Source organism: Hyperoodon ampullatus (assembly GCF_949752795.1).
Source record: "Hyperoodon ampullatus genome assembly, chromosome: 10".
Classification (NCBI taxonomy): domain Eukaryota; kingdom Metazoa; phylum Chordata; class Mammalia; order Artiodactyla; family Ziphiidae; genus Hyperoodon; species Hyperoodon ampullatus.
In genome coordinates, this window is record NC_136923.1 from 59,868,904 (window position 1) to 59,896,375 (window position 27,472).

The following is a 27,472-nucleotide window of genomic DNA, read 5'->3' on the forward strand; positions in this document are numbered from 1 at the left end:
AGGGAATATCATCCTACTGAATGGTTTATAGACAATGCTTGCCAATGCTTTTTTTAGTCTGTTTTATAAAATAATACTAGTGTCAGTGTCACGCCAACAGTATCAGGGAAATACAAGAAATATATGGGAGCAATCATGAGCAGTTATCCCTAGAATAGGAACAAAAAAATAAAGGACTATTACTTGTCATGTTGCTGTTTATGTGGAGACCACAGGTTATGAATTGTCTTTGAGGTGAGGTCACAGACGAGGAGAGCCCTCAGTATCTACTATAAGGGTGCTCCCTGTATCCCCCTCGGGCTGACCTTGGTGGTGGTGCCTTCAGGCTGGAGCGGGTCATGGCCCATTCTTCTGGTGCTAAGAACAAGAGAAAGACAGTAGCATTCACTTGGCTTCACAGTTATCAAAAACAGTTGTTTAAGATGCAATAGCCGAAAAGAGAATAAAGGATCTTAACACTGAGGGCTCTAGACTTACTACATTTTCCATATGGTAAGATCATACAAAAAAGTATATATTTTGAAATACAGCCACTTGGAATTAAACTTGCAGGGCATTTTTCAAAGAAGAGAAAGTTAAAGTTCATTTATTATGTGTTAATTGGAAAGAGGAGCATCAAGGTAAACCGCCCCTCCCTAATCCTTTGCACAGACTCCTAAAAGAAACTGGATATAGGAAACCTGTGGTTCTTAGTCCTTGATTAACATAGGAATCACCTGGGAATCTTGAAACCAAACCAAACCAAACCAAAAATGACTAATGCCTATTCTCTATCTCCCAAACCAAATGATTAGAAACTCTACAGGTCGAGACCTAGGGTTTGGTATTTTTTCAGTGCTTCCCTAGATGACTCAGGGTCCAGCGTTGAGGTTCACTGTGATAAACTATCCAAGTCAGTGAGAGAGAAGATGATATGGAGTAAATTTTCAGTAGCAAAATCAGTAAAGAAAAATCTTCTATCAGGTTTTCGAAAAACAAGTTGGAAAATAAAGAGGTATTCGTACACTAGGAAGATTCCTCATTTACCTGTTAATTTGACTTCCAGTAACCTCAGTGCTCTGGGACCTGGCCAACGGACAAGAAACAAACAGCCAACCTTTTGAATGTTGTGGAAAATAGCTTTTTTAAAGTCTATGTATGCAGAAGGGAAATGTAGTGCTCCTTCAAAGGGCCAAGGGGTTTATGGTGATTTAAGTGGTTCCAGAAATTAGGTTATCTGGGTCTTTCAATCAGAAAGAATTCAGTTCTTCATTAGAAAGCAGATTTTATGCATTGGGCTATGGAGGGAGGAAGTATGGATATAAGAAAAGGGATTACTAGAAATAGACACACTGACATTGAAAGCTGATATACAAGGTGGTGGTAATGGAAATAACTGTAAAATCACTGTAGATTGAGGCCACTGATGTAAGGCATATGCCCCTGGATAGTTCAAGTGCCTCTAAGAATGTTTTTAGCAAAAACAATAAGAAAAATTTAAATTGTACTTACTATACTATAAGGAAAGGAATAATGATCTATAATATAGAACGATAAACAAAAGTTGGATCAATATAGGGGAAAATAGCATTAAAGGGGTGAACATTAGGTTTCTGAGGATATCCTTCATCAGGATACCTTTATTACAAATGATATCTGATGATAAATGAAAAATTACATCTCTTTCACTATTTAAGGTACATGCTTATGATTATTTCAATATATGATAGGACACAAAATAGAAGTGAGATCCTAAATAAATATGAGAAGTGTTACCTTCAGTCAGAATACAGATCTACTTAGACCAGGGGTTGGCAAACTAAGGCCTTTGAGCCAAATTTGGCCAGCCGCCTGTTTTTGTAAATGAAGTTTTACTGGAATACAGGTATGCTTACTTATTAACATATTGTATGTGGCTGCCTTCACTCCATAAAGGAAGACTTGAGTAATTGTAACAGAGACCATACTGCCTGCAAAGCCTAAAGTATTTACACTCTGGGCTTTTACAAGAAAGGTTTACAGGACCCGCTCTAGATCATGTTGTCTTTTTTGGTGGGAGACTGTAGATGTTGGTCTTTTTCATGTGATCTCTTGAAGACAGCAATTTACTCCTAAGCTGCTAGTCTTTCTCAACAGAGACATTTTGGAGAAGAATTTTATGTATGTACTTGACTGGAAATAAAGAAAAATTTCTTTGATGTACTGGAAGGGAAAACGGATCTTGTTTGCAAGTTAGAAAGTGCCTTGTCAGCCTTATATAATATGAATTTTACACTTTGTCTATGAATAATCAAGAATATGTCAGTGCCCTCATTCTCTTGGAGGTAAAATCTACCCCGTTTTATTACTTATTTTTAGCAAAGGGAATGCACCACTTTTTGCTTCATTTGTTCTAGAGTGTTAAAGATCCCTGGGTTGCAATCTATGGGCTTTAGGAGCTGCAATAATATAGGTTTCAAGTTTTCCCAGGGGATGGAAGTCCTGGATTGTTTCTTAGATGCTGAATGTTCCTGCAAAACAGTGAAACAACAGCAGGCAGAGCGACAGCCATACCTGCCACATCTACTCCCAGATTTGTCAGAACTTTTAAACTGGCATAATCTTGGGGACTTGCCACAGCAAATGTGTTTAATGAAAACTCACTGACTTGGTTTTATTTGACTTTATCTAAAACTCCAGGGCAGCAAATTGATGGACTAAAACCTTACATTTTTTAACTGTTGACCAACATTAAAATGGGGAGTGACACTGTTAACTGCTGTATCCCCAGCACCTGGAAAAATATGCAGTGCATAGCGGATCACATAATCCACTAAATGTGGGAACTAGGAGGCATAAAGAGCTTCCAATGACAACCTTAAAAACACTAACAGTTGAGCTGAAGAAATTCAACATTAATTTTTAAAGTTCTATAAATAGGAATCTTATATACTTGTTATAAAGTCAGACTTCTTACTCACGAGGGTTAGTTAGCTAAGTATCCAAAGTATTTCACTATTAGATTCAATGAAACAATCATAACGGAGTCCTATTACAAAAAGTGTTAAAACGTTTTTCATTGCACAAAAATATGCTCTTTCACAATTCTCTATTGGTATGTGAATTAACACTATGCTCTTTCCTCCTTGCTGAAGGCTAGGAAAATGGGAAATACTATTAGCCCAGCATAATAGTGATACTGAGCAGGGCCCTGTGGGGCTCCTGTGCACAAAAGCCTTTTGTGTCCCCCATTTGTTTGACTACAAGAAATAGGCTTCATTCAGCCTCCATGGCCTTCACTGAGTTCCAAAGGGCAGATTCAGGCAGTTGTTAATTAGGGAAGGGAGAGGATGCAGAGACAAGGGTGAAATAGTCAAGAGAAACGATAGTGCAGCTTTGGGGCAAGGTTCTAGTTCCCCATCAAGGGATACACACAACAATATCTTTGAGCTGTTTTGCAGATACTGAAACCCCCACTAGGTGGAAGAAGTTAATGGTTAAAGATGGTATGCTGCCCACAAACACATAGACCCCAGGCCAGTTGGAACCTGAAGGTTGATGATGTTGACTCCTACTTACCTCACCACCAACCAATCAGAAGTATGTCCACAAGCTGATCACTCCTTCTTGGAACCATTACTATAAAACTTCTCATTACCCTCTCCAAGTTGGTACACACAGTTTTGAGGGCATCAGCCAGGTGTTGCTCCCTTTGCCTGGTAAAGTGATAAAACTGTTCTTTTCTACTTCACCCAAAACTCTGTCTCTGAGATTTAATTTGGTGTCGGGGTACAGAGGCTGGATTCAGCTTCAGTAGTAACCAGAAAGGAAGCTAAAATGAATTCCTAAACAGGCAAAATAAGTTTTAGATTTTCTAAGATTCCTTACCATTAGCAGAGGAAATCAAGGATTAATTTCACTTAATTCAGATCTTGGACCCATTGTTTACATGTTCTCAATAATAATAATAATTGAGATCAGGTAAATATTATCTCTATTTGTGCCAAATTTCCTTTTTCCTAATATCATAATGTTTATATTTAGACACACATTTAGTCACCACATTACAATACAAGCCAGCTTCTCTCAGTGAAGTTATGGTGTTTGTGTTTGGACTGGAGAGCACTGACTCAAATGTTTTTCCTTCGTCATGAATCATATAGTGTGTCATTGAGCTTGTGTGGTCAGCCAATATCCTCACTGCTCACCAGAAGCTTTTGGATTACTTCAGAGATAAAAGTGATTCTTAGAAATCCAGAGGGATTCTAACTTGAGTCCATCATGGAACCTTGCACATAGGAATAGGCAAATCATTATAAAGTCTTGATAATGGGAATTCTCTAAAATGTGAAGTTATAAAGGCCCGGGAATGGACTTAGAATTTATCTGTCTTCTTAGGCTTCGACTATTCAGCAGATAAAGTGGATTTAAATGTTTTGGGACTTCATACAAATTTTGGAGTCCTGGCCAAGTGTTTCTATTCCCACGAAGGGCGTCATTTAAACAATCATTACAAACAATAAGGTTTAGAGATCTTTCTTTTTACTTTTGGAAAATGATAAAGGAAGTAAGATTCTCTCAGTATCAGGATGATTGTCATCTGAGAGGCACTAGGTAGTCTATGCATGTAAACAGAGCAAATAAATACATTATTCCTTAGAGAAGGTGCAAAATAACTGTCTGTCAAGTTGGAAATTCCTGGAATGGTTTACAGAATTGTGGATCTGGAAAAAGCAAATGAAGATATGAAAAATAGAGTTCAACTGACTTGATTGAATGTCCATTTCTGGGTTTCCCAGTCCAGATTTTAATGTACCATATGGTATATGAATAGGAAGGAAAGGGGTCAAATAAAGCATCCATTAGATAACATTTTCTTGTTTTTTCTTCACTAAAGATCTCCTATATGCCAGTCCTTGTATTAAACCCTGCATGTGAAGATAGTTTAAGGAGCCTTAAGGAGATCACAGGACAACACTAACATGAAATGTCATAGATTACAGCACAATTGTAATTGATATTTGAAGAAAATGCTGAGAAAAGCATAAAGAAGGGAGCTACTAACTTCCATCACTCAATTGAACTTGGATAGAACTCTAACACTGAATCATTTCAAAGAAGTAATTTTCTGAGCAAATATATGACATAACTAAGAATTCAGGTACTGTTTAACCTATTTAAGAGAACTCACATTCTTTAAAAACTTTCCTGTATTATTTTGTATCATCTGGCCTGGTTTTTTTAAACTGGATTCTAAGATCTATGAAAGGAAAGACTTTCTACAGTGGCAAAGAAGTAGTAAGGACACCATAAATACTTGTAAGCTATATATAAATAAATTATGTTATTAACTAAAAAGGAATTTAAAAATCAATTATGCAAAATAAGTGAAACAGGACTCATTCAGAAACACATTGTTAGAATTAGGTTATAGTGTTTTATATATTTGAAATATACCAATATTTCTTTTAAAACATTATCCCACCTCTGTTTTTTTAAACTCAGACTGATTTTTTTTACCCAGTTGATTCAAGTTTTATGGAATGCATAGTGTGTAATCTCCATTACATGCTAATAAGCATCATTGAGGAAGATTTTACTTTGATAAAGGGGTGTAAATTACCCAGGTAACTCTTCTTGTGCATTAAATGTTACTCTAGTGACTTAAAAAGCTATTACATCTCAAATACTCTGTTCTCAGAAGAATCAGAACTATTAAGTGGCATTTATATCTCAATGTTCTCTCATTCCTGCCATGGGACTAGGTACTTTGGGGAGCATTCAGAGTGGGAAAGAAAAATCTTGATGATTTTTAAATTTGCAAAATGGTGTTCTCTGAGTGCTCCAGAGATACTATAAATATTGAGGTTGTTGGGGGGCAAAAAATGAAGCACTAAAACAAAGCACCAATTTATGAAAAGTCGGCATTATTTATCTGGAAAGTAAACTTTTAATGCTTATCTATCTCTCTGGAAGTAGGTTTAACATGCCACCTTCAAAACAAACTAACTTTAGAGAATAGTTCAGAAAGGATATAGGGTGTCATAAAGATTACCGAGGACATAGCTCTTATTCTCACACTTTGCTAGACCTAGATAGCTAGTTATTTATATTTCTGAGATCTGGCAAATAATCTCAAAAAAATTTTTCTTAATCACACTACAACAAAAAAGGACAGATCTTGCTATTTATGTTTGGTATACTGTAAACCAATTTGCAAAAAACACAACTAATGTAAGAAATCTATATTAATCTCTACTATTACAAGTCACTAGTGTCTTTGGTTTTAATCATTTAAGAGCATTAAAACAAGTTGATTAAAGTTCACACTGTCTCTGAGCCACTCAGTTTGTTGGGCTCAGTTAGGTTTCTCATTTCTTAGAGGAATATCTTTCTATTTAAAAGCATATTTCAAATATTTAAGTACATGTTGCTTTATGGTTATTTATTCCCAAAGAGAATATGTGAGGTTAGATGTTTTGTAGTTGCCGTTGTAACTCACTAAAATAACAATGTCCATTTTCTTTAATTTTAAAATACCTATCCTACAAAAAAATGAAGCACCCAAGATGGGTGCTAATGTTGTCTTCCTTTTAAAGATGAGAAAACTATAGCTCAGAAAGTTTAGTTGCTGGGAAAGCCCAGAATTTTTATTTGTAATTGTCTCATCATCTTTCCACTACCCTTTTCATCTGAAAGAAGCTGCTGATTTCCACTCTCTTTTTCCTTTTCTTTTCTTGGCTAGAAAATAAGACAATTTATTTTACTCCCTTCTGATTATATAATAATTGGTGATTCCAGGACTTCTCTGGTGGGGCAGTGGATAAGAATCTGCTTACCAATGCAGGGGACATGGGTTCAGTCCCTGGTCCTGGAATATCCTTTGTGCCACAGAGATACTAAGCCTGTGCACCACAACTACTGAGCCTGTGTGCCTAGAGCCCGTGCTCCACAAGAGAAGCCACCATAAGGAGAAGCCCAAGCACCACAACGAAGACCCACACAGCCAAAAATAAATAAAATTAAATCTTTAAAAAAAATAATAATTGGTGATTCCAACAACAAACAATTGATTAGCTAAATGAGGAGGTTGTAGCTTTAATTTTGTTAACAAAAATGTAGGCTGCTTGAAGTGAATTTGCTAAGGTGCAAATATAGGTGTTTAAAGTGGAAGGCAGGGTTAACTGATCCGCTCTGAGCATTTTTAGATATTAATGGAATATTAGAACCTAATGGTTCAACAATTTCATCCACACAATTTGTATTGTCACTATATGTAATTGCAGAGTATATTGTTTTAAGATGCAAAGGGTAAAACAGAATAGTACTGAAGGAGAAATATGGATGATCAACATTTCTTTTCAGAGATGAACATAATGAGTTGTGTTCTAAGAAGAGTGAAATTTCAGTTCTCTATCATTTATGTTTTCTGGAAATTCAGGCAGCATCTGGGAAGCAATTACAGCTATTATCACTGTCATGAATTTTTAATTAGACATTCCCTGTTAGAAACAAGTAACACTTGAGATAACCCATTTAGAGAATAATAAAGGACTGTACTCCATTCCCATCTCTGGAGTTTTAAGACACGCATGACAGGTACTCAGTAATTACTTATTGAATAAATTAATTAAATTTAAATATTTTACATCTTCATTTTGTTCCCAAAAAGAAGCCATATACCTCCCTCAGATGGATCCCTTCAGTTTGAATGGAAGTCCCATGAGTCCTATAGCCAGGCATGCTTTTGTGTTCTAGTTCTGCCTCTTTCTTGTTGAAAGACCTCTTTGGCAAGTCAGCAAGTCTCTTCATCTACATACTGATGGCACATTTTAATCGTCAGAAACCATTCTGAGCTTCTGACATGCATATCTAAATGCCTGTGGGACATCTCCTCAAGTGTCTCAAACTCAACTTTTTCAAAACTAAACATCTTTTTCTCCATGCTACTTAATACTCTAAGTTTCCTTTTTCAGTGAATAATGCTATTACCTACAACTTACCTAGTTATACCTCAAAAACCTTTGGCATCTTCTCAATTTTGCTTAGTAGATCTAAACAATGATCAAGCTTTTTCTTTTCTTCCTTAATATGTGTTTCACTCACTCATTTCTTCCTATCTCCACTAATCCTATTCTAGGGCAAGCCATTATCCTCTTTGCCCAGAGTACTCAGCTACCTTGTTATCTTTTGTGTTTTTCCATGATTTTAAGCATATATACATATATATGCATGTATATATGTATATATATATATATATATGCCATAATGTATATGTGTTCTATTGTACATATGCATATATGAGTATATATATATTCCCCACTGTGTGTGTGTATATACATGTGTGTGTATGTATGCATTCCCTACTCTTCTCCACCTTCTTGAGAGAGGAACTTGTCCAAATACAATTGATTAGGCCTGTTCACTTGCTCTTGTAGCATACTCAAGATCAAGTCCAAATGTTTTAACAAGGAATTCCACACAAGGCCTAACATGGTCTGAACCTTGACTTCATTTTAGACAATTAGAGTTGATGACACTGGTGATCATCTAAAGTACAAGTATTCTATATTGTTTATTGAAAAAAAATTCTTGTGTTTCAAAATACAAGTAAAGTTGCTGATAAATTTAAAACTTTAAAATATTTTTCTCAAAAGGAAGATCATCTTATTTTTGCATGGAATTGGACCAATTAGGAGAAGGAGCCAGTTAAACAAACCAGTTTAAGGTTTCAAGTACAAAAGACCCAAACTTTAGATACCTGTTAAATTTTGGCAAATTAATGATTTTACTTTGTTTAATATACTGAGAAAAAGCTTACATTTTCCCTAACAATGAGTAAATGCTTATGGATTGGATTTTTTGATCACTCACTATTTTGATTCATTTTAAGAATGATGATGATTTCTGGTAGTGCTCCCACAAACCAGAGATGGGTTGGGTCATTGGGACTTTTGAAGTGCTTCTCTTGGTTACTGGGGAACTTGTCCTAAATACAAAAATTTTCCTCAGAAGTGGTGAGATCCATTTTAGTCTTTGAAGATGTCTTAGGTGAAGTCCATAAGTAGCTTTTGAAAGTATGTGTTTCCAATTGGCTATATGGACCATGATACAAATAAAATCTATCTCCAAAGTCCAAACTTAACATAAACAACAAATATGAATGTTTAAAATGTGGTACATATTGAAAATATAAATGGGTAAATTCAGAAAGACAGTTGATAAATATATGAATAATCTATAATGAGGAACATTGTAGAAACTTTGAGAAAAAATTCTGAAATACTTTTGTGGCCCAATAGTTCATGCTTGATATTTCTCTATTAACTTAAATTCAGCACAATGGAATGTGTGTTTGTGGCCATGGCTGGTTTTTATACTATGAGAATTAAATCCTCTTCCAGTTTCTTTTTTCACTCTAGGTATGGAAATCCTGGGGTCATTTTTCTTAACTTTACTGCATTTTTATATATTCCCTTGTTTAGTACCCACAAACTTACTTCATGTATATACTTAATTTCCAAATAACAGTGTGGTTTTGCAATTTTATCTTCTGTGACTGAGATTAAGTTATTTGAACTACTGCTATTCTGTAAGCTCCAGGAGGGTTAAAAAAATGCCCAACAAACTTAAGGCTGTGTCAAGAAAGCATTCCAAGTAGTTTAACATGCAATGAGTGTTTTTTACAAGCTTGTATGTTCTCAGGTGAGGCCACAACGATTTGAAATAAGACTCACACTGTAATTTAAATATGCTGTGATTAGTATAACACTCCTCTCTTTGGTGGTGGTGCTATTTATTTTTATTTTATTTTTTATTTTTTTACTTTTTATTTTATATTGGAATATAGTTGATTTACAATATTGTGTTAGTTTCAGGTGTACAGCAAAGTGATTCAGTTAAATGTATACATATATCTATTATTTTTCAAATTCTTTTCCCATTTAGGTTGCTACATAATATTGAGCAGAGTGCTCTTTGCTATACAGTAGGTCCTTATTGGTCATTCATTTAAAATATAGCAAAGTGTACATATTAATCCCAAACTTCCTAACTATCCCTCCCCATCACCCATCCCTCTGGTAACCATAAGTTCACTGTCTAATTCTATGAGTCTATTTCTATTTTGTAAAAAATTCATTTTTATCATTTTTTTAGATTCTGCATATAAGTGATATCATACAATATTTCTGTTTCTCTGCTTGACTTACTTCACTCAATGTGACAATCTCTAGGTCCATCCATGTTGCTGCAAATGGCATTATGTCATTGTTTTTAATGGCTGAGTAATATTCCATTGAATATATGTACCACATCTTCTTTATCCATTTCTCTGTTGATGGATATTTAAGTTGCTTCCATGTCTTGTCTATTGTAAAGAGTGCTGCAGTGAACATTGGGGTGCATATATCCTTTCAGACCATGTTTTCCTCTGGATACATGCCCAGGAGTGGGATTGCAGGGTCTTATGGTAGTTGTATTTTTAGTTTCTTAAGGAACCTCCATACTGTTTTCCATAGTGGCCACACCAATTTACATTCCCACCAACAGTGTAGGAGGGTCCCCTTCTCTCCACACCCTCTCCAGCATTTGTTGTTTGTGGATCTTTTGATGATAGCCATTCTGCTGGGGTGAGGTCACAACTCATTGTAGTTTTGATTTGCATTTCTCTAATAATTAGTGATATTGAACATCTTTTCATTTTCCTCTAGGCCCTCTGTATGTCTTCGTTGGAGAAATGTCTATTTAGGTCTTCTGCCCGCTTTTAATTGAGTTGTTTGTTTTTATGATATTAAGCTGCATGAGCTGTTTGTAAATTTTGGAGACTAATCCCGTGTCGGTCACATCATTTGCAAATATTTTCTCCCATTCTGTGGGTTGTCTTTTCGTTTTGTTTATGGTTTCCTTTGCTGTGCAAAAGCTTTTGAGTTTACTTAGGTCCCATTTGTTTATTTTTGTTTTTATTTCCATTACTCTGGGAGACAGATCAAAAAAGATTTGCTGCGATTTATGTCAGAGAGTGTTTCTCCAATGTTTTCCTCTAAGAGTTTTACAGTATCTTGTCTCACATTTAGGTCTTTAATCCATTTTGAGTTTATTTTTGTGTATGGTGTTAAAGACTGTTCTAATTTCATTTTTTACATACAGCTGTCCAGTTCTCCCAGCACCATTTATTGAAGAGACTGTCTTTCCTCCATTGTATAGTCTTGCTTCCTTTATTGTAGATTAATTTACCATAGGGCAAGGGTTTATTTCTGGGCTTTCTGTCCTTTTCCATTTTTGTGCCAGTACCATACTGTTTTGATGACTATAGCTTTCTAGTGTAGTCTGAAGTCAGGGAACCATATTCATGCAGCTCCATTTTTCTTTCTCAAGATTGCTTTGGCTATTCAGGGTCTTTTGTGTCTCCATAAAAATTTTAAGATATTTTGTTCTAGTTCTGTGAAAAAAATGTCATCGGTAATTTGATATGGATTGCATTGAGCCTATAGACTGCCTTGGATCGAACAGTCATTTTAACAATATTGATTCTTCCAATCCAAAAACATGGTGTATCTTTCCATCTGTTTGTGCCATCTTTGATTTCTTTCATCAGTGTCTTATAGTTTTTGGAGTACAGATCTTCTGTCTCCTTAGGCAAGTTTACTCCTAGGTATTTTATTCTTTTTGATGTGATTCTTTTGTTTCCTATTGAAACAAACAAAATAATTGTTTCTTGAATTTCTCTTTCTGATCTTTTATTGCTTTGTACAGAAATGCAACATATTTTTGCATATTAATTTTGTATCCTGCAACATTATCAAATTCATTGATGAGCTCTAGTAGTTTACTGGTAGCATCTTTAGGATTTTCTATTCATCAGATCATGTCATCTGCAAACAGTGACAGTTTTACTTCTTTTCCAACTTGGATTCTCTTTATTTCTTTTTCTTCTCTGATTTCCAGGGCTAGGACTACCAAAACTATGTTGAATAAAAGTGGTGAGAGTGGACCTCCTTGTCTTGTTCCTGATCTTGGAGGAAATGTTTTCAGATTTTCACTGTTAAGTATCATGCTAGCTGTAGGTTTGTCATATGTGACCTTTATTACATCAAGGTAGGTCCCCTCTATGTCCACTTTCTGGAGAGTTTTTATCATACATGCGTGTTGAATTTTGTCAAAAGCTTTTTTTGCATGTATTAAGATGATCATATGATTTTTATTCTTTGATTTTTTGATATGGTGTATCACACTGATTTCTGGTTATTGTAAAATTCTTGCATCACTGAGATAAATCCCATTTGATCATGGTGTATGACCCTTTTAATGTATTGTTGGATTCAGACTGTTAGTATTTTGTTGAGGATTTTTGTGTGTATGTTCATCAGTGATATTGGCATGTAATTTTATTTTTTTGTGGTACCTTTGTCTGGCTTTGGTATCAGGGTAAAGTGGCTCATAGAATGAGTTTGGGAGTTTTCCTTCCTCTGCAAATTTTTGGAACAGTTTCAGGAGGATAGGTGTTAACTCTTCTCTAAAAGTTTGATAGAATTCCCCTGTGAAGCCATCTGGTCCTGGACTTTTGTTTGTTGGGAGTTTTAAAATCACAGCTTCAATTTCAGTGCTTATGAATTGTCTGTTCATATATTCTCTTTCTTCCTGGTTCAGTCTTGGGAGATTGTACCTTTCTAAGAATCTGTCCATTTCTTCCAGGTTGTCTGTTTTATTGGCATACGGTTGTTCATAGTATTCTCTTATAATCCCTTGTATTTCTGTGGTGTCTGTAGTAACTTCTCTTTATTCATTTCTAATTTTATTGATTTGAGTCCTCTCCCTTTTTTTCTTGATGAGTCTAGCTATAAGTTTATCAATTTTCTTTACCTTTTCAAAGAACCAGCTTTTAGTTTCACTGATCTTTGTTACTGTTTTCTTCACCTCAATTTATTTCTGCTCTGATCTTTATGATTTCTTTCCTTCTACTAATTTTAGTTTTTGTTTGTTCTTTCTCTAGGTGCTTTAGGTGTAAGTTTAGGTTGTTTATTTGAGATTTTTCTTCTATCCTGAGGTAAGATTTTATTGCTATATACTTCCCTCTTAGAACTGCTTTTGCTGCATCCCATAGGCTTTGGATCGTTGTACTTTCATTTTCATTTGTCGCCAGGTATTTTTTTATTTCCTCTTTGATTTCTTCAGTGATACATTGTTGTTTAATAGCATATTGTTTAACCTCCACATGCTTGTGATTTTTACATTATTTACTTGTAGTTTATTTCTAATCTTATAGCATTGTGGTCAGAAAAGTTGCATGATATGATTTCAATTTTCTTAAATTTACCAAGGCTTGCTTTGTGACCCAGCATGTGGTCAGTCCTGGAGAATGTTCCATGTGCATGTGAGATGAATGTGTATTCTGCTGCTTTTGGGTGGAATACTTTATAAATTAAGTCCATCTGGTCTAATGTGTCATTTAAGGTCTGTACTTCCTATTGACTTTCTGTCTGGATAATCTGTCCATTGTTGTAAGTTGGGTGTTAAAGTCCCCCACTATTACTGTGTTACTGTCAATTTCTCCTTTTATGGCTGTTAGTATTTGTGTTATATATTGAGATGCTCTTATGTTGGGCGCATAAATATTTATAATTGTTATATCTTCTTCTTGCATTGATCCTTGATCATTATGTAGTGTCCTTCTTTGTCTCTTATAACAGTTTTTATTTTAAAGCCTATTTTGCCTGATATGAGTATTGCTAGTCCAGCTTTCTTTAGATTTCTATTTGCATGGTATACATTTTTTCATCCCCTCACTTTCAGTTTGTATGTGTCCCTAGGCCTGAAGTTGGGTCTCTTGTAGACAGCATATACACATGTCTTATTTTTGTATCCATTCAGCCAGTCTTTGTCTTTTGGTTGAAGAATTTAATCCATTTATATTTAAGGTAATTGTCAATATGTATGTTCCTATTGCCATTTTAATTGTTTTGGGTTTGTTTATGTAGGTCTTTTTCTTTACTTCCTCTCCTCTCTTGTGGTTTGATGACCATCTTTATTGTTGTGTTTGGGTTACTTTTTATTTGTATGTGTGTGTCTATTGTAGTTTTGGGGTTTGCTGTTCCCATTAGGTTTTGACATAGCAGTCTATATATGTACAAAGTTTTTTAAAGTTGCTGGTCTCTTTCCCACCTAGAGAATTTCATTTAGCATTTGTTGCAATGCTGGTCTGGTGGTGCTGAATTCTCTTAGCTTTTGCTTATCTGTGGAGCTTTTGATTTTGCCATCAAATTTGAATTAGAGCCTTGCTGGCTAGAGTATTCTTGGTTATTGATTCTTCCCTTTCATCACTTTAAATATATCACCCCACTCCCTTCTTGTCTGCAGAGTTTCTGCTGAGAAATCAGCCAATAACCTCATGGGAGTTCCCTTATATGTTATTTGTCGTTTATCCCTTGTTACTTTTAATACTTTTCTATGTCTTTAATTTTTGTCAATTTGATTGCTATGTGTCTCGGCATGTTCCTTCTTGGATTTACCCTACCTGGGACTCTCTGCTTCCTGGACTTGAGTGACACTTTCCTTTCCCATGTTAGGTACATTTTCAGCTATTATCTCTTCAAGTATTTTCTCAGGACCTTTCTCTCTCTCTTTTCCTTCTGAGACCCCTATAATGTGAATATTAGTGTGTTTATTGTTGTCCCAGAGGTCTCTTAAACTGTCTTCATTTCTTTTCATTCTTTCTCCTTTATTCTCTTCCATGGCAGTGATATCCACCATTCTATCTTCCTAGTCAGTTATCCTTTCTTCTGCCTAAGTTATACTGCTATTGATTCCTTCTAGTGTATTTTTCATTTCAGTTATTGTATTGTTCATCTCTGCTTGTCTGTTCTTTAGTTCTACTTGGTCTCCGTTAAACATTTCTTGCATCTTCTCGATCCCTGCCTCCATTCTTTTTCTGAGATCCTGAATCATTTTCACTATCATCATTCTGAAATCTTTTTCTGGAAGTTTGCCTATCTTCTCTTCACTTAGTTGTTTTTCTGGGGTTTTATCTTGTTCCTTCATCTGGAACATATTCCTCTGCCATTTCATTTTTTCTAACTTTCTCTGATTGTAGTTTCCATTCTGCTGGCTGCAGGATTTTATTTATTCTTGCTTCTATTGTCTGTCCTTTGGTGGATGAGGCTATTAAGAGGCTTGTGCAAGCTTCATGATAGGAGGGACTGGGGGTGGGTAGAATTGGGTCTTGTCCCTCTGATGGCAAGGCCCTGCTCAGTAAAACTTTAATTGACTTGTCTGCTCATGCATGGGGCTGTGTTCCCTCCCTGTTTGGCCTGAGGGAATCCAGCACTGGAGCATGCAGGCTCTTTGGTGAGGTTAATGGTGATCTCCAGGAGGGCTGACACCAATGAGTACTTCCCAGAACTGTTGCTGCCAGTGTCTTTGTCCCTGCCCTGAGCCATAGTCACCCCACCACCTCTGAAGGACACCTTCCAACACTAGCAGGTAGGTCTGGCCCAGTGTCTTATGGGGTCACTGCTTTCTTCCCCTGGGTCTTGGTACACACAAGACTTCGTGTGTGCCTTCCAAGAGTGGAGTTTCTGTTTCCCCCAGTCCTGTGAAAGTCCTGAAATCAAACCCCACTGGCTTTCAAAGCCAGATTCTCTGGGACTCCTCCTCCTGTTGCTGGACCCCCAGGCTGGGAAGACTGATGTGGTGCTCAGAACTTTCACTCCTGTGGGATAACTTCTGTGGTATATTTGTTTTCTAGTTTGTGGGTTGCTCAACCAGTGGGTATGGGATTTGATCTTATCGTGATTGTGCCCCTCCTACCATCTTGTTGTGGCTTCTTATTTATCTTTGGATGTAGGGTGTCTTTTTTTGGTAGGTTCCAGTATTTTTTTTGACAATGGTTGTTCAGCAGTTAGTTGTGATTTTGGTGTTTTTGTAAGAAGAGGGTGAGCTCACATCCTTCTACTCTACCATCTTGAGCTAATCAGCTGATGCTATTTATTTTTAAGCTGTCTAGTCTGTTTAACTCCTACCTTGCACATTTTACATATTATCATATTTAATAATAACTTGATTCTATGTGTACTATTGTATTTCTAATTATCACCCCTTGATTATCATCCCTTGCAAATTGTATATGTAGCTTGAAATTTTAACTTATATTTTATTCTTGACTCTGCTGTACAATATCTTGCTGCTACAGACAAATAAAGGTAAGTTCTCAATATTTTAAATTAAGTATGTAACTTTCTTCTTTCTTTGGAGTTAAGATCCCATCTAAATAAAAAGGAAATAAATAACCCAGTTAGAAAGATTTCCAAAAAAACAATGGTGAATGATAATTGGACACAATGTAGAAGCTTCTCTGATGTGAGCCAAAAACAATACTTCAATTATTGTTGAATAAAATTCTGAATCAATCAAAACCTGCAGAATTCGGTCATAGACCTTTTCTTTTGAAATGCACATAAGGGCTTTATGAGAAATAATGGAAGGAATAATAAGAATGATGATATAAAATAATATTTTATGATCCTCTTCTCAAAGAAGTCCAATAACATCTTTAATTCAGTGAAGACAGTGGGCTTGGTGGCATACTTTTGTAGACAGAGACTGAACCTGTAGTTTCTGGATTTCCTTACACATGCCACTCCCCACCCCCATTCACAACATCTGTCATTTCTATGCTTGATAATAGAAATGAGCCCAGATTGTATTCTCAGACCAACTACAAGTTTTGGGAGTTAAAAATACAAATCAGACTTCAAATTCAGCAGAATTCTACCCTCGCTGCTTGATCAGCTCTGGCTCCCTCTGATTTTGCCCCACAAGCCTCTGCCTGCTTTCTCAGATAGGTGCCGTCATCTCAACACCTGTGTGAAAACAATTTTGCCACCTTTATCCCTGGTCACCACAAGGTAACCTTTAAACTCTGGAATTTCCTAGAGTAATTGGAGTGTCTTTGTTATGCATGGTGGACACCTCTGACCACACCTGACCTGATAGTTTATGCTAACAAGATGACTCAGGATGGGGGCTGGTCATGCCAGAAAGACCAACTATGAGATTACAGGGTTTGGGCTTTTACCATGTGATACCAGTCCACCCTAGGGAGGATAGGAGGCTGGAGATAAGGTGATCTAATCAATCATGCCTACATAATATAACAGTGATAAAAAAAACTCTGGGCACTGATATTTGCATAATCTTTCCTGGTTGGCAATACTTTTCATTGATACACATCAATGTTGCCAGGAGGATAACACTGCCCTGAAGGTTTTGAAACTTCACATTTGGGATCCTTCCAGACCTTGCCCTACGTGTCTCTTCCTTTGCTGGTTTTGCTCTCTACCCTATTGTTATAATAAAGTTAACTGTAAGTATATCACTTTCCTTAGTTCTATGAGTTATTCTGGCAAATTATCAAACCTAAGGAAGTAGTTGGAACCTCCAAATTTGTAGCCAGCTGGTCAGAAGTAAGGGTGACCTGGGGTAACCCAAACGTGTGTCTGTGTGTAAAGTGAGGACACTTTTGTGGAGAACTGTGCCCTTAACTGGTGAAGTTTGGCCTGACCCTGGGCACCCACTCTAGTCTCTTTGTTTGCTCTTCCTGGTCTTCTCAGCAACCTGAATCTTAGCTCTTTGCCCATGACTGGACCTATCCCTGCTGGAACTTCCAAACGCTGAAAGCCTCCCGGGTGTCTGTCAGTCCCCTGAGACTGAGGGGTCCTCCCCTGAAATCTTCTTTGACAATGACCAGACACCAGAGAGATTGACCTATTTTTTTTTCTTCTTCTTGGCACGTCTTACAACTGAGCTAAATGTTTGATAAAGTACCAGTATGGTTAAGTAATTTGTTCAATACAAAAAGACATCAGTTATTAGTCATCAATAATTAAAATTACATTTTCAACAACTGGCATAGTTTTTCAGCAATTCATAGATATAAGTTCCATTGAATCATTCCCATAATTCAATAAATTATGGCATATTTGATAAATGAAGTGTAGCACACTTATTTTAGAACAATGTATCTTAGTCTTTTTTTTTTTAATCCATGCCCTCTTTTAATAAACATAAAATCTCCCTAAACTCTGGAAATTCTATGAAGACACACTAAGGTGGCATAGCTCCTGTATATATATCTTCCTAGTTGGTGTATTTCCATATTGGCAAGAAAATGTTCTCCCAGCTTTTAATTTTGTACTCTGTACTTTGTGTTTATTAAAAAAATTCTTTTTGTACATTCAAAATACAAATCTATATCATATTGAATATATTTTTTGTACATGATCAGTTCATTCCAAGATTCTGACAATAAATCACTCAACTTTTGCCTCCCATTCAGTTAAAATGATTGTATTATTAACTCAGCAGGAAGTTAAGTAATGAAAGAACTTTCCTATGACTTGTTTTATTGGCTCATCAAGAAAGTTGTTAAATGCATGTGGATTATAATATTTTGTGGACTTTTGATTGGGTGAATTTTAGACAAAATCAAATTTGAGATTTAACTGTTTAAACACACTTGTTCAAAAAGGCACTAAGTTTGTTCAAAAAAGGGCTAAATTTTATTTTCCATTATTTAAACTTATAGTTGTTTTTTTATGAATTTAAAATGCCTGGTTCTATGACACAATGTTTACTTATAAAATCCCCACTGTTCTAAAAGTAGACTGTACATAACTTGTGTGTTGCCTTCAAGAATGCAGATGGCTGGCACAGTTTTGACCTTTCATATTAAGACTGTAGGCCGCTTATCAGCATGCTCCCATGTATCCATCTAAAATTTATTCTCAACCTGAGCATCCAGGAAGACCACCCAGGAACTTTTAACTGATGCCTAGTTCTCATCTTCAAAGATTATGATAGAGCTGAATTGGGTTGGTAACTGGACACTGGTATTTTTTCAAAATTCACCAGGTGATTCAAAAATGTATAATTAAGGTTAAGAATCTCTGATCTAGGGACTTCCCTGGTGGTGCAGTGGTTGAGAGTCTGCCTACCGATACAGGGGACATGGGTTTGTGCCCCAGTCCGGGAAGATCCCACATGCCATGGAGCGGCTGGGCCCGTGAGCCATGGTGGCTGAGCCTGCACGTCCGGAGCCTGTGCTCCGCAGTGGGAGAGGCCACAGCAGTGAGAGGTCTGAGGTAAAAGAAAAAATCCCTGTTCTAAAATACTGAAACAGAGGTTCCAGTATTACCTAAAATTGTTGAACTCAGGAGTGCATGATTCAAAATAAAATTGAAACCACTGTTAAGTACATCTAACTTCAAATGAGCAATGCAAGCAGTGAAGCAACATAATCTGAATTAGTAAAGAGCAGAAAATTAGCTTCTCTTTAAAGTAAGTTTACAACTGGATATTAAAATACTTCAGAAGCACAATTTCTTTAGTTCTTCTTTCATTAAAAATAAAGTTTAAAATCTATATTAAAAGTTAAATTGAATAAATCACAACATGTCTCAATAAAACTTTGATATTAATCCTATGATAAATACTTTGTATACACTATTATTAAAAATGACTGATAAATTCTTGCCCATATTAAAAAAACTCATCTCCATTTGTAAAGTCAATTTCCTCAAATTCTATTTCTATTTACTATTGCAAATGAACTGTGTTTGCTCTTGAATAACATGGTGGCATGATTGCCAGGTAGCTTCATTTTCCTTTGCTGTTTTCACAGCTTAATCAAAGCAGAGGCTATTTTCACATGGGGATAATAATCATTCCAGCTCCTCATCACAAAATGAACGCACTTGTGTTCGGCAATCAACTTGAAGTGAGGCACTCCAATGCCCTAGAATAGGGTACAAAAATTCTTTTTGCTTTCATTCATTTCAAGACAGTGTATTAATATTACCCTCCTTGATTCCATACACCTGTCATCTAAAATGCCACTACAGACTAGACCCATAATTAGTTCTTCAGTTCATACATTAAATACATTTTAATAAACAGCTCTCTTCTCTGAGAATAGAATATTACTGTCCATTCTTAGCTATCAATCACAGATTAGAGGGAGTTTCTTATTTGAAGTATTGATAAGACAAGCTGATCTGTGCACTGTACTTAAAATGCACCCTTATTGAATTATGATCTATTCAGACTTATCTGAAACAATTATAATGACTCTGATAAGGTAGGAAATATTTTAAACTGCAAAAACTGGTTTGGGATTTCTGTAAGTCAAATATTCATGTTCCAAAAAGAAGTTTAAGTTATCAGAAATTTAATACTTAAATATTAGTTTAATAATAATTTAACGTCAATGAAATGTTTAATAATCATTAATACAATAAATAATATAAGGTATCATATATTATATTTTATATATGAAGTATAATTGTATCATATTTTCTTACTAATATTTATTTAAAATACTTAATATTTAAAATTTTATATTTACATCATTGTAAGAAAATAGTTTAATATTCAATATTAAATTGTACAAAAACAACTTGAATAATTTAATTGCAATGAAGCCCAAAGGGATACATGATATTCACAGAAGTCAGCGTATTTGTTACTTCACCATGAATTATGGGCCCAAAGGAGACAAATACAATTTCAATCTGTTAATACATGAAACATGATGTATAAAGATTCAGATTGAAGTGTCACACTGAATGACTGGATTTTTACTTCTACTGGTTTATTTCAAACTATTTTTGAAGGAATCCTGAATGAGAGATTCCATCCATGAGTCTTCCAAATGCAGGACACCATTATTCTGGAGAACATTCCCTGTTCCTCTCCCACAGCTCTTTCCTCAAGCCTGAGCAGCAGAAGAGGTTCTGGGGCAGCTGATTGTGAGCCTCCTCACATACTATCTAAATCTGTGTGTTGCCAGGAAACTGAGAATTGGAGCTGTTTGTTTTATAAAAATACAGATCTGTATCCATGACACAACCAAAATGTAACAGAGAGGAATTAGTAATTCAAAATATAAGTGAATAAGCAGAGATACAAGGTTTACATTTTGGAGTAAATGTTATTAATTTAAAAGATTGTGCACAGTTCATTAAAGATAAGCTATAAATGGATACTTGTTAACATGTAAGGTATGGAAAATTAGTGAAAACATCAATCTATAATTGACATGAGTGGGTCCTCAAATCACTGTTCCACGTGCATATTTAAATGTTATCATCTGCCCATTTGGACGTGACAGGCTGAGCAACCTATGGAGCAAGAATCCTGAACTTAAAGTACCCTTTACATAATCACCTAATACCAAAATCTGAGGGCATATAATGCATATTAATTTATTAGGCTTTATGATGCTGAGCTCTTACTATTTCTCATCATTTGACTTAGGCATTTTTTCTATTTTCTGTATAGAATATGGGAACATGGACACTCCCCAAATTTAAATATCATGACTATATGGATTGACATGCAAGCAGTTTCTTTATTTTCTGGTCATATAAAAGGAGTGTCCCTTTTCAAATCTACATATTTATGGTTAATTATAATGGCACATATTAAATTCTGCATTTTGTCAAGGTATTATCCTAATGATTAAGAACTGAAAAAAGAGTTTATTTTATGGTAGAAAAATCTTATAGGAATTTTTATAAAGCAGTCTATATTGTGTTTCTTTTTAAATAAGATGTGCATCATGATGGATTTAAAAATTGGTAAAATATATAACAAACAGTAAAGTATGAGTAAATATAGGAGTGTAATTTAAATTTCCTTTTTTAACCTAAATTTTCTATAGTGTATATGTATTATTTTTAGAGTAAGAAAAAATAACTTATTTTTAGATTAATCATACCTATGTATCTACTTAGATTTCTTAACACCTCTGGCAAAAAAAGTTTTTTTTCTAAAAATATATAATTACTTTCACATGTGCATCATTTAAAACAGTCACTTTTGTTCAGAGTTCCTGATGGCATTCTGCAGTCCAGTGTAGCAGAGATGAGTCACAGTGAGCAGAGAGGATTATGGGGTAATGGAAGGGGCCCTGGGCTGCTGATAGAAGGGGCCCTGACTTGTGAGCAGCCTCCTTGCTGAACTCCACTGTTTCCTATGGGCTGCACCATGAAAAAATGTTGCAACGTGTTGGTTAGGTTTATTTGCCTCTGTCCCTGGAATGTCACCTCCTGACCTCAACAAAATAAGTAAATAAATTCTGTCCTGAATAATTACCCTTCTGATGTGAAAATCAAGAAGTGCTTTCCAAATCAGAATGCATAGAGGGCTGATATATCAACATTTACAAGCAAAGAGTGAAACCATCTTGAATGTGAAGTGTATTCTTGAATTAATGCCTGCTCAATGATGCCAGAAAATGGCCACAGATCCTGGTGGCCAAAGAAAAAGTCAAGACCCTAAAGCGAAGTCTACTTGTAGGCATAAATGTGTCTAATCTTTCAACATTAAGAATATGGCCAATTTGGCTGAAATTTTAGGTAATAAAAGTTATTACCTAAAACTTCCTGCCTAATATAATTCTTACTCTGTCCAGACAGTCAAACCACTATCCATATTTTCTTCATTACTTTATTGAAAAGATTTATCAACTGCTTTTTGTGTGCAAAGAATTGTTTGTTGGTAAATTTTAATTTAACCCAGAATGAAAGCTAGTGCTTATGAGAAAGTGTAGCTTATAAAGTGATAGAGGTTGTTTGTCTCTAGACTTGGAAGCAGCAGAAGAGCTAAACACCCCGGAAAGCCCACGACAGGTAACAGAGTTGAGCCCAGCTCTCCTTACGATGACTCCTGCATCTCCATTAGAAGGTCTGAGAAGTAATAGTTTGTATTCACACATTTTCCCCTAGTGCTTTAATTACATGGCATTAACATTTTAAATATAAATAATTGAGAAATAGATGGCCTACATGGGAAAAGAATCTAAAAAAAAAAAAAAGAGTGGATATATGTATATGTATAACTGATTCACTTTGCTGTACACCTGAAACTAATACAACATTGTAAAGCAACTATACTCCAATAAATTTTTAAAAAAACAAGAAAGAATAAAGACATATGACAACTAAATGCAATGTGGTACTCTGGATTGAACCGTGGGACAGAAAGAAAATATTGATGGAAAAAGCAGTAAAATCTAAATAAACTCTGGGGTTTAGTTTAAAAAATTAAAAAAGAAATCTCTTAGCCTATTACCAACTATGCAGTCAGCTATCATCAAATTCATCCCTGCCATTGATTTCAGTGCATGTAATTCTGTAAAGTAAAGCTCATAGGGGATTTTTCCTCAAATTTATTTGCCATGTGTAAAAAACAATGACTGTATTTTGCAAATAAAAATTCCATTTTAAAAAGTGATTTATAAATAATAATATATCTTCTCATTAGAATGTAAGCTTTAAATGATAGTTCACTGCAGTATCTCCAGGATTGAGAACAATGACTTACATGTGTTAGCCATTAAATACATATCTGTTACATGAGTAATGTTCTCTGACCTTCTACTGAATCACATGGTTTATAGTCTGGCACAATTTTTATATGTAGGAATACGTTTCTCAACAGTAGACAGCAGGAACTAGGGAGGGACAATATCTATCATGTACACCATCATATTCCTGGAGACTGACAATACCATTATGCACAAAAGACAAGTGTGCATTTTTACTATAAAATGGAGATAAAATACTTCAAATTTCAATATATTATAAAGAAAAAAATAAGAAAAAATATATAGGTACTCAGCTTATGGATAGCAGTGATTGTGATGGTGGCTTATTTTTATGCTCCTACTTCTGAGTTAGCCTCATGAGAGTCACCAGAGAATTGAGTTGATTTGGTACCTTTGGTTCCAAGGATGCATTTCTTTTTCTCTGATGTCTGGACCTTCCCTTCCCTGTCCTGATGGAGCACTAGACCATCATGTGGAGCCCTGAACACAGGCAATGTTCATCATCTCCTTTACTGCTCCTCATAAAGAGGAGCAGAGTGGCCTTGGTATTATTTTAATAAAAATCCAGGACTGGGAACATTTAAATGAATGTTATTTTTCAAGGCAGTCAACTGGTGATGCTGCACATATATTTTCAGGAACCAGAAACTACACTTCTAAAGTGATGTACTATATTGATATATCATAGGCACTCAACAAATCTTACTGAATTGTTAACTTTAAGTGGTTTATAAATTAAACAATGAAATTTTGAAATTAATTTTATAGACTGATATTTTTATTGACTATTAATTCTTATGAGTCAATCATTATTTGGCACTTTCAGGACCTACACATGCTATAAAAATAACTTAAAAGTTACAATTTCTGCCCTTCAAAGTTTTTAAATGTTTAATGATCATTGTGACAGCAGAAAGACAGCATTGCTGTCATATCAATGTGTCAGACAATGGACACAGTGGAACATGAAAAAAACACACTATTTTTAATGTTCACTGTTGCTGTTGAAAGTTTTCTATGATTAGGATTAATTGCTTTTGAAATTTTGATCAAAATGGATCTGTCCAATTTTCTGGCACTGGCTCTCTACATAAAATCTCACCCTGGAATTCCATAAATCAATGTAGTCTGGACTTCTGTAAAAACTGGGGGTGGGGGGAGAAAGATAGAAGTAATTTCTGAGTTGTTAGTGACTGATGGATGTTTCGATTTCACAGTTTTAGTAAAGTAAAGGTCTTACCGTAGCTGTCATAGGCATCCTCACTTACTCCATGACCATAGTCATAGTACTCAGGCACACTGCAATAGATTTAGACAGCAATGAATATTACTGTATTCAGGAGGTGTCAACCCAAAAACTCATATGGAATTTGAATGCAAAATGTGTGCTAAGGTAATATACCAAGAATCTCTAGGCATAAATCACATATTTGAACATAAATAATAGAATTCAAAGAAGAATATTCAGTAAGAAAAATACAGGTTATTGACAAAGAGTGCTATGATTTTCTCACCCCACCTCAGTACTTTATCTCTATCCTCCAATTATATAAATCAAATTTCCTCTAAAGCACAAGTATGATACTTCAAGAGAAGAGTTAAAAAAGGTGCTACATAAGATGACAATCTGGTCAATTGTGTGTGGGTTTTAATGCAATTACCTTAAGAAATATACATCAATTTCATCTTCACTTCCAAACACTGAAATTATGTTTATACTCCCTTCCAATTCTTCCACAGTATGTCCCTAGGCTTCTCAAATTCATAAGCTATTTCTTCTCACTTAATATCTTGCTAGATGCTTAGCCTAATGTTACCAAGTCATAATTTTTAAAAACACTATACAAAGAGTGGAAATTATTTTAATTTAGCTTAGTATTTGGATAATTATTGCATATTTTAATTTTATTTAGGGATCTACAAATATTTGTGATACACTGTATTTTTCACTCAAATAAGCTCATTCATTTAAAGTTCTCTACCTCATCTATACAATGGAATATTACTCAGCCATAAAAAGAAATGAAATTGAGTTATTTGTAGTGAGGTGGATGGGCCTAGAGTCTGTATACAGAGTGAAGTAAGTGAGAAAGAGAAAAACAAATACTGTATGCTTATACATATATATGGAATCTAAAAAAAATGGTTTTGATGAACCTAGGGGCAGGACAGGAATAAAGACTCAGACATAGAGAATGGACTTGAGGACATGGGGAGGGGAAAGGGTAAGCTGGCATGAAGTGAGAGAGTAGCACTGACATATATACACTACCAAATGTAAAATAGATAGCTAGTGGGAAGCAGCTGCGTTACATGAAGAGATCAGCTTGGTGCTTTGTGACCACCTAGAGGAGTGGGATAAGGAGGGTGGGAGGGAGATGTAAGAGGGAGGGTATATGGGGATATATGTATACATTTAGCTGATTCACTTTGTTGTACAACAGAAACTAACACAACATTATAAAGCAATTATACTCCAATAAAGATTTTTTTTTTTAAAAAAAGGATATAACACCAATGGAATAAAAAGAAAATGTTCAAATTCTTTTACAAAGTAATTAAAACAATGAATCAAAACCTGACGAAACTGCAAAAAAATAAAAGGATAGTTCAAATCAGAAACTGATCATATTATTGAGTTCACTAGACTATCTGAAAATAAGATGAAAAGATGTTTAGTTAAATTTCACAGCCATTCTTCTTTTACTTTACTTTTATTTTTTTCTAGGTTTAATGAGGTATAATTGACAACTAAAATTTTTTCTAAATGTAAGTTTTACATCATGATGTTTTGATTATATATACATATATATGGTGTGAGATGATTACCAAAGTTAACCTAATTAACGTAGAAAAATAAAGTTCTCTGCCTGAACCTTAATTTAAAAGCTTATATATTTATATATATATAATTTGTATATATAAATGTATAAATTATATCAATATATACCAATTCCTCTAAGTATATAAAAGTGTGGCAAGAAAATGGCTTAATATCAAATACCAAATTGAATAAGGGCTGAGGGTGTGTGATAGATGCCAAAGCGTTAGGTTGGAAGGAAGAAAGAAAGGCCTAAAATTATTTGGTTGTTATTATCCTTCAAGGCAATCCCATAGGTCTCATTATATTAAATAGTTGAGATTTCATTGATAGTAAGTAAGAGAAGCAAAAAATAAAATAAAAGTCTGTATATTAGAGATGAAAAGAGAGATGGACAGAAGTTTGGCCATTTTTATCTTTCTGGGAGGCAATTGATAATGCACTAATTCAATTTCAGTGTAATGTAGCTGGGATAAAAAAAGATAACCTAGGCGTCATTGCCCAGGATAATTATATACAAATTCTCTAAGAAAAATATGGTAGTAAGTTTTTCTCCCCATCTTTCTAAGACTTGAGATTGTAGAAGTCTAAAGTCATTGGCTGGTGGCTGGATGTTTATCTTAATAGAAATGATGCAACTCAGTTGAGAACCCTCACATATGTATAGCAAAGTCCTGAAAGTTTTTTCACTGATTTCCAGGATGATCAAGAATTGGCAGTCATGAGAAAGTGATTAACAAGCAGCATTCCCATGTATCAGGATGAAGAGAAAATGAGGGCACTGAGAGCAGCTGTTCCCTGCCTTCCTCACAATCAGTAAATTTCTCATGAGTACGCCTGATTATGTTTCCCAAAGTGTATGCAGACCAGTAGCAACAAAGTATGAAGCATACTTTCCCAAAGTATGAAGACCAGTAGCAACAAACACTATCTACTAGCATTACTATGTTTCTAAATGGATTTCAATTTTGATTTCAATTGATGAAGCTGAGAGGGAAAAAGAAGAGTAGTGAGAGAGACCATGACAGAGAAGCTGAGTTATTGTCTACCATAAATGATACATACACACCAAGAGGGAATTTAAAATTTCAAAACCCTAAAAGGGGAAAATGAAACATACAAGACATTTGTAAAATAATGGATAATGCAAAATAATGGATAACAATCTTAATGGACTCTTCCAGAGTCCATACCTTTGCTTATCGAAATATTACTTCTCATTTCTCCCAGAAGAAAATATTTTATGTGGACAAATGGCCACACAGTGAGTGAAATATACTCCTCAGCCAAGCTTGCAGCTAGCTGTGCCC

The 27,472-nt window shown here is 35.1% G+C and overlaps 1 protein-coding gene across 1 annotated transcript in view; it reads right to left on the minus strand.

Annotated features, from left to right (window-relative positions):
* Positions 1–259: 259 nt before the first annotated feature.
* KHDRBS2 (KH RNA binding domain containing, signal transduction associated 2) overlaps positions 260–27,472 on the minus strand; it is a gene marked incomplete at both ends in the record, with an annotated part of 653,704 nt that continues 626,491 nt past the window's right edge. Inside the window, 2 exons of the mRNA XM_079713609.1 lie at positions 260–357; positions 24,582–24,640. Coding sequence (XP_079569735.1) covers positions 260–357; positions 24,582–24,640 — 157 coding nt within the window. The remainder of the gene's footprint in view (positions 358–24,581; positions 24,641–27,472) is intronic.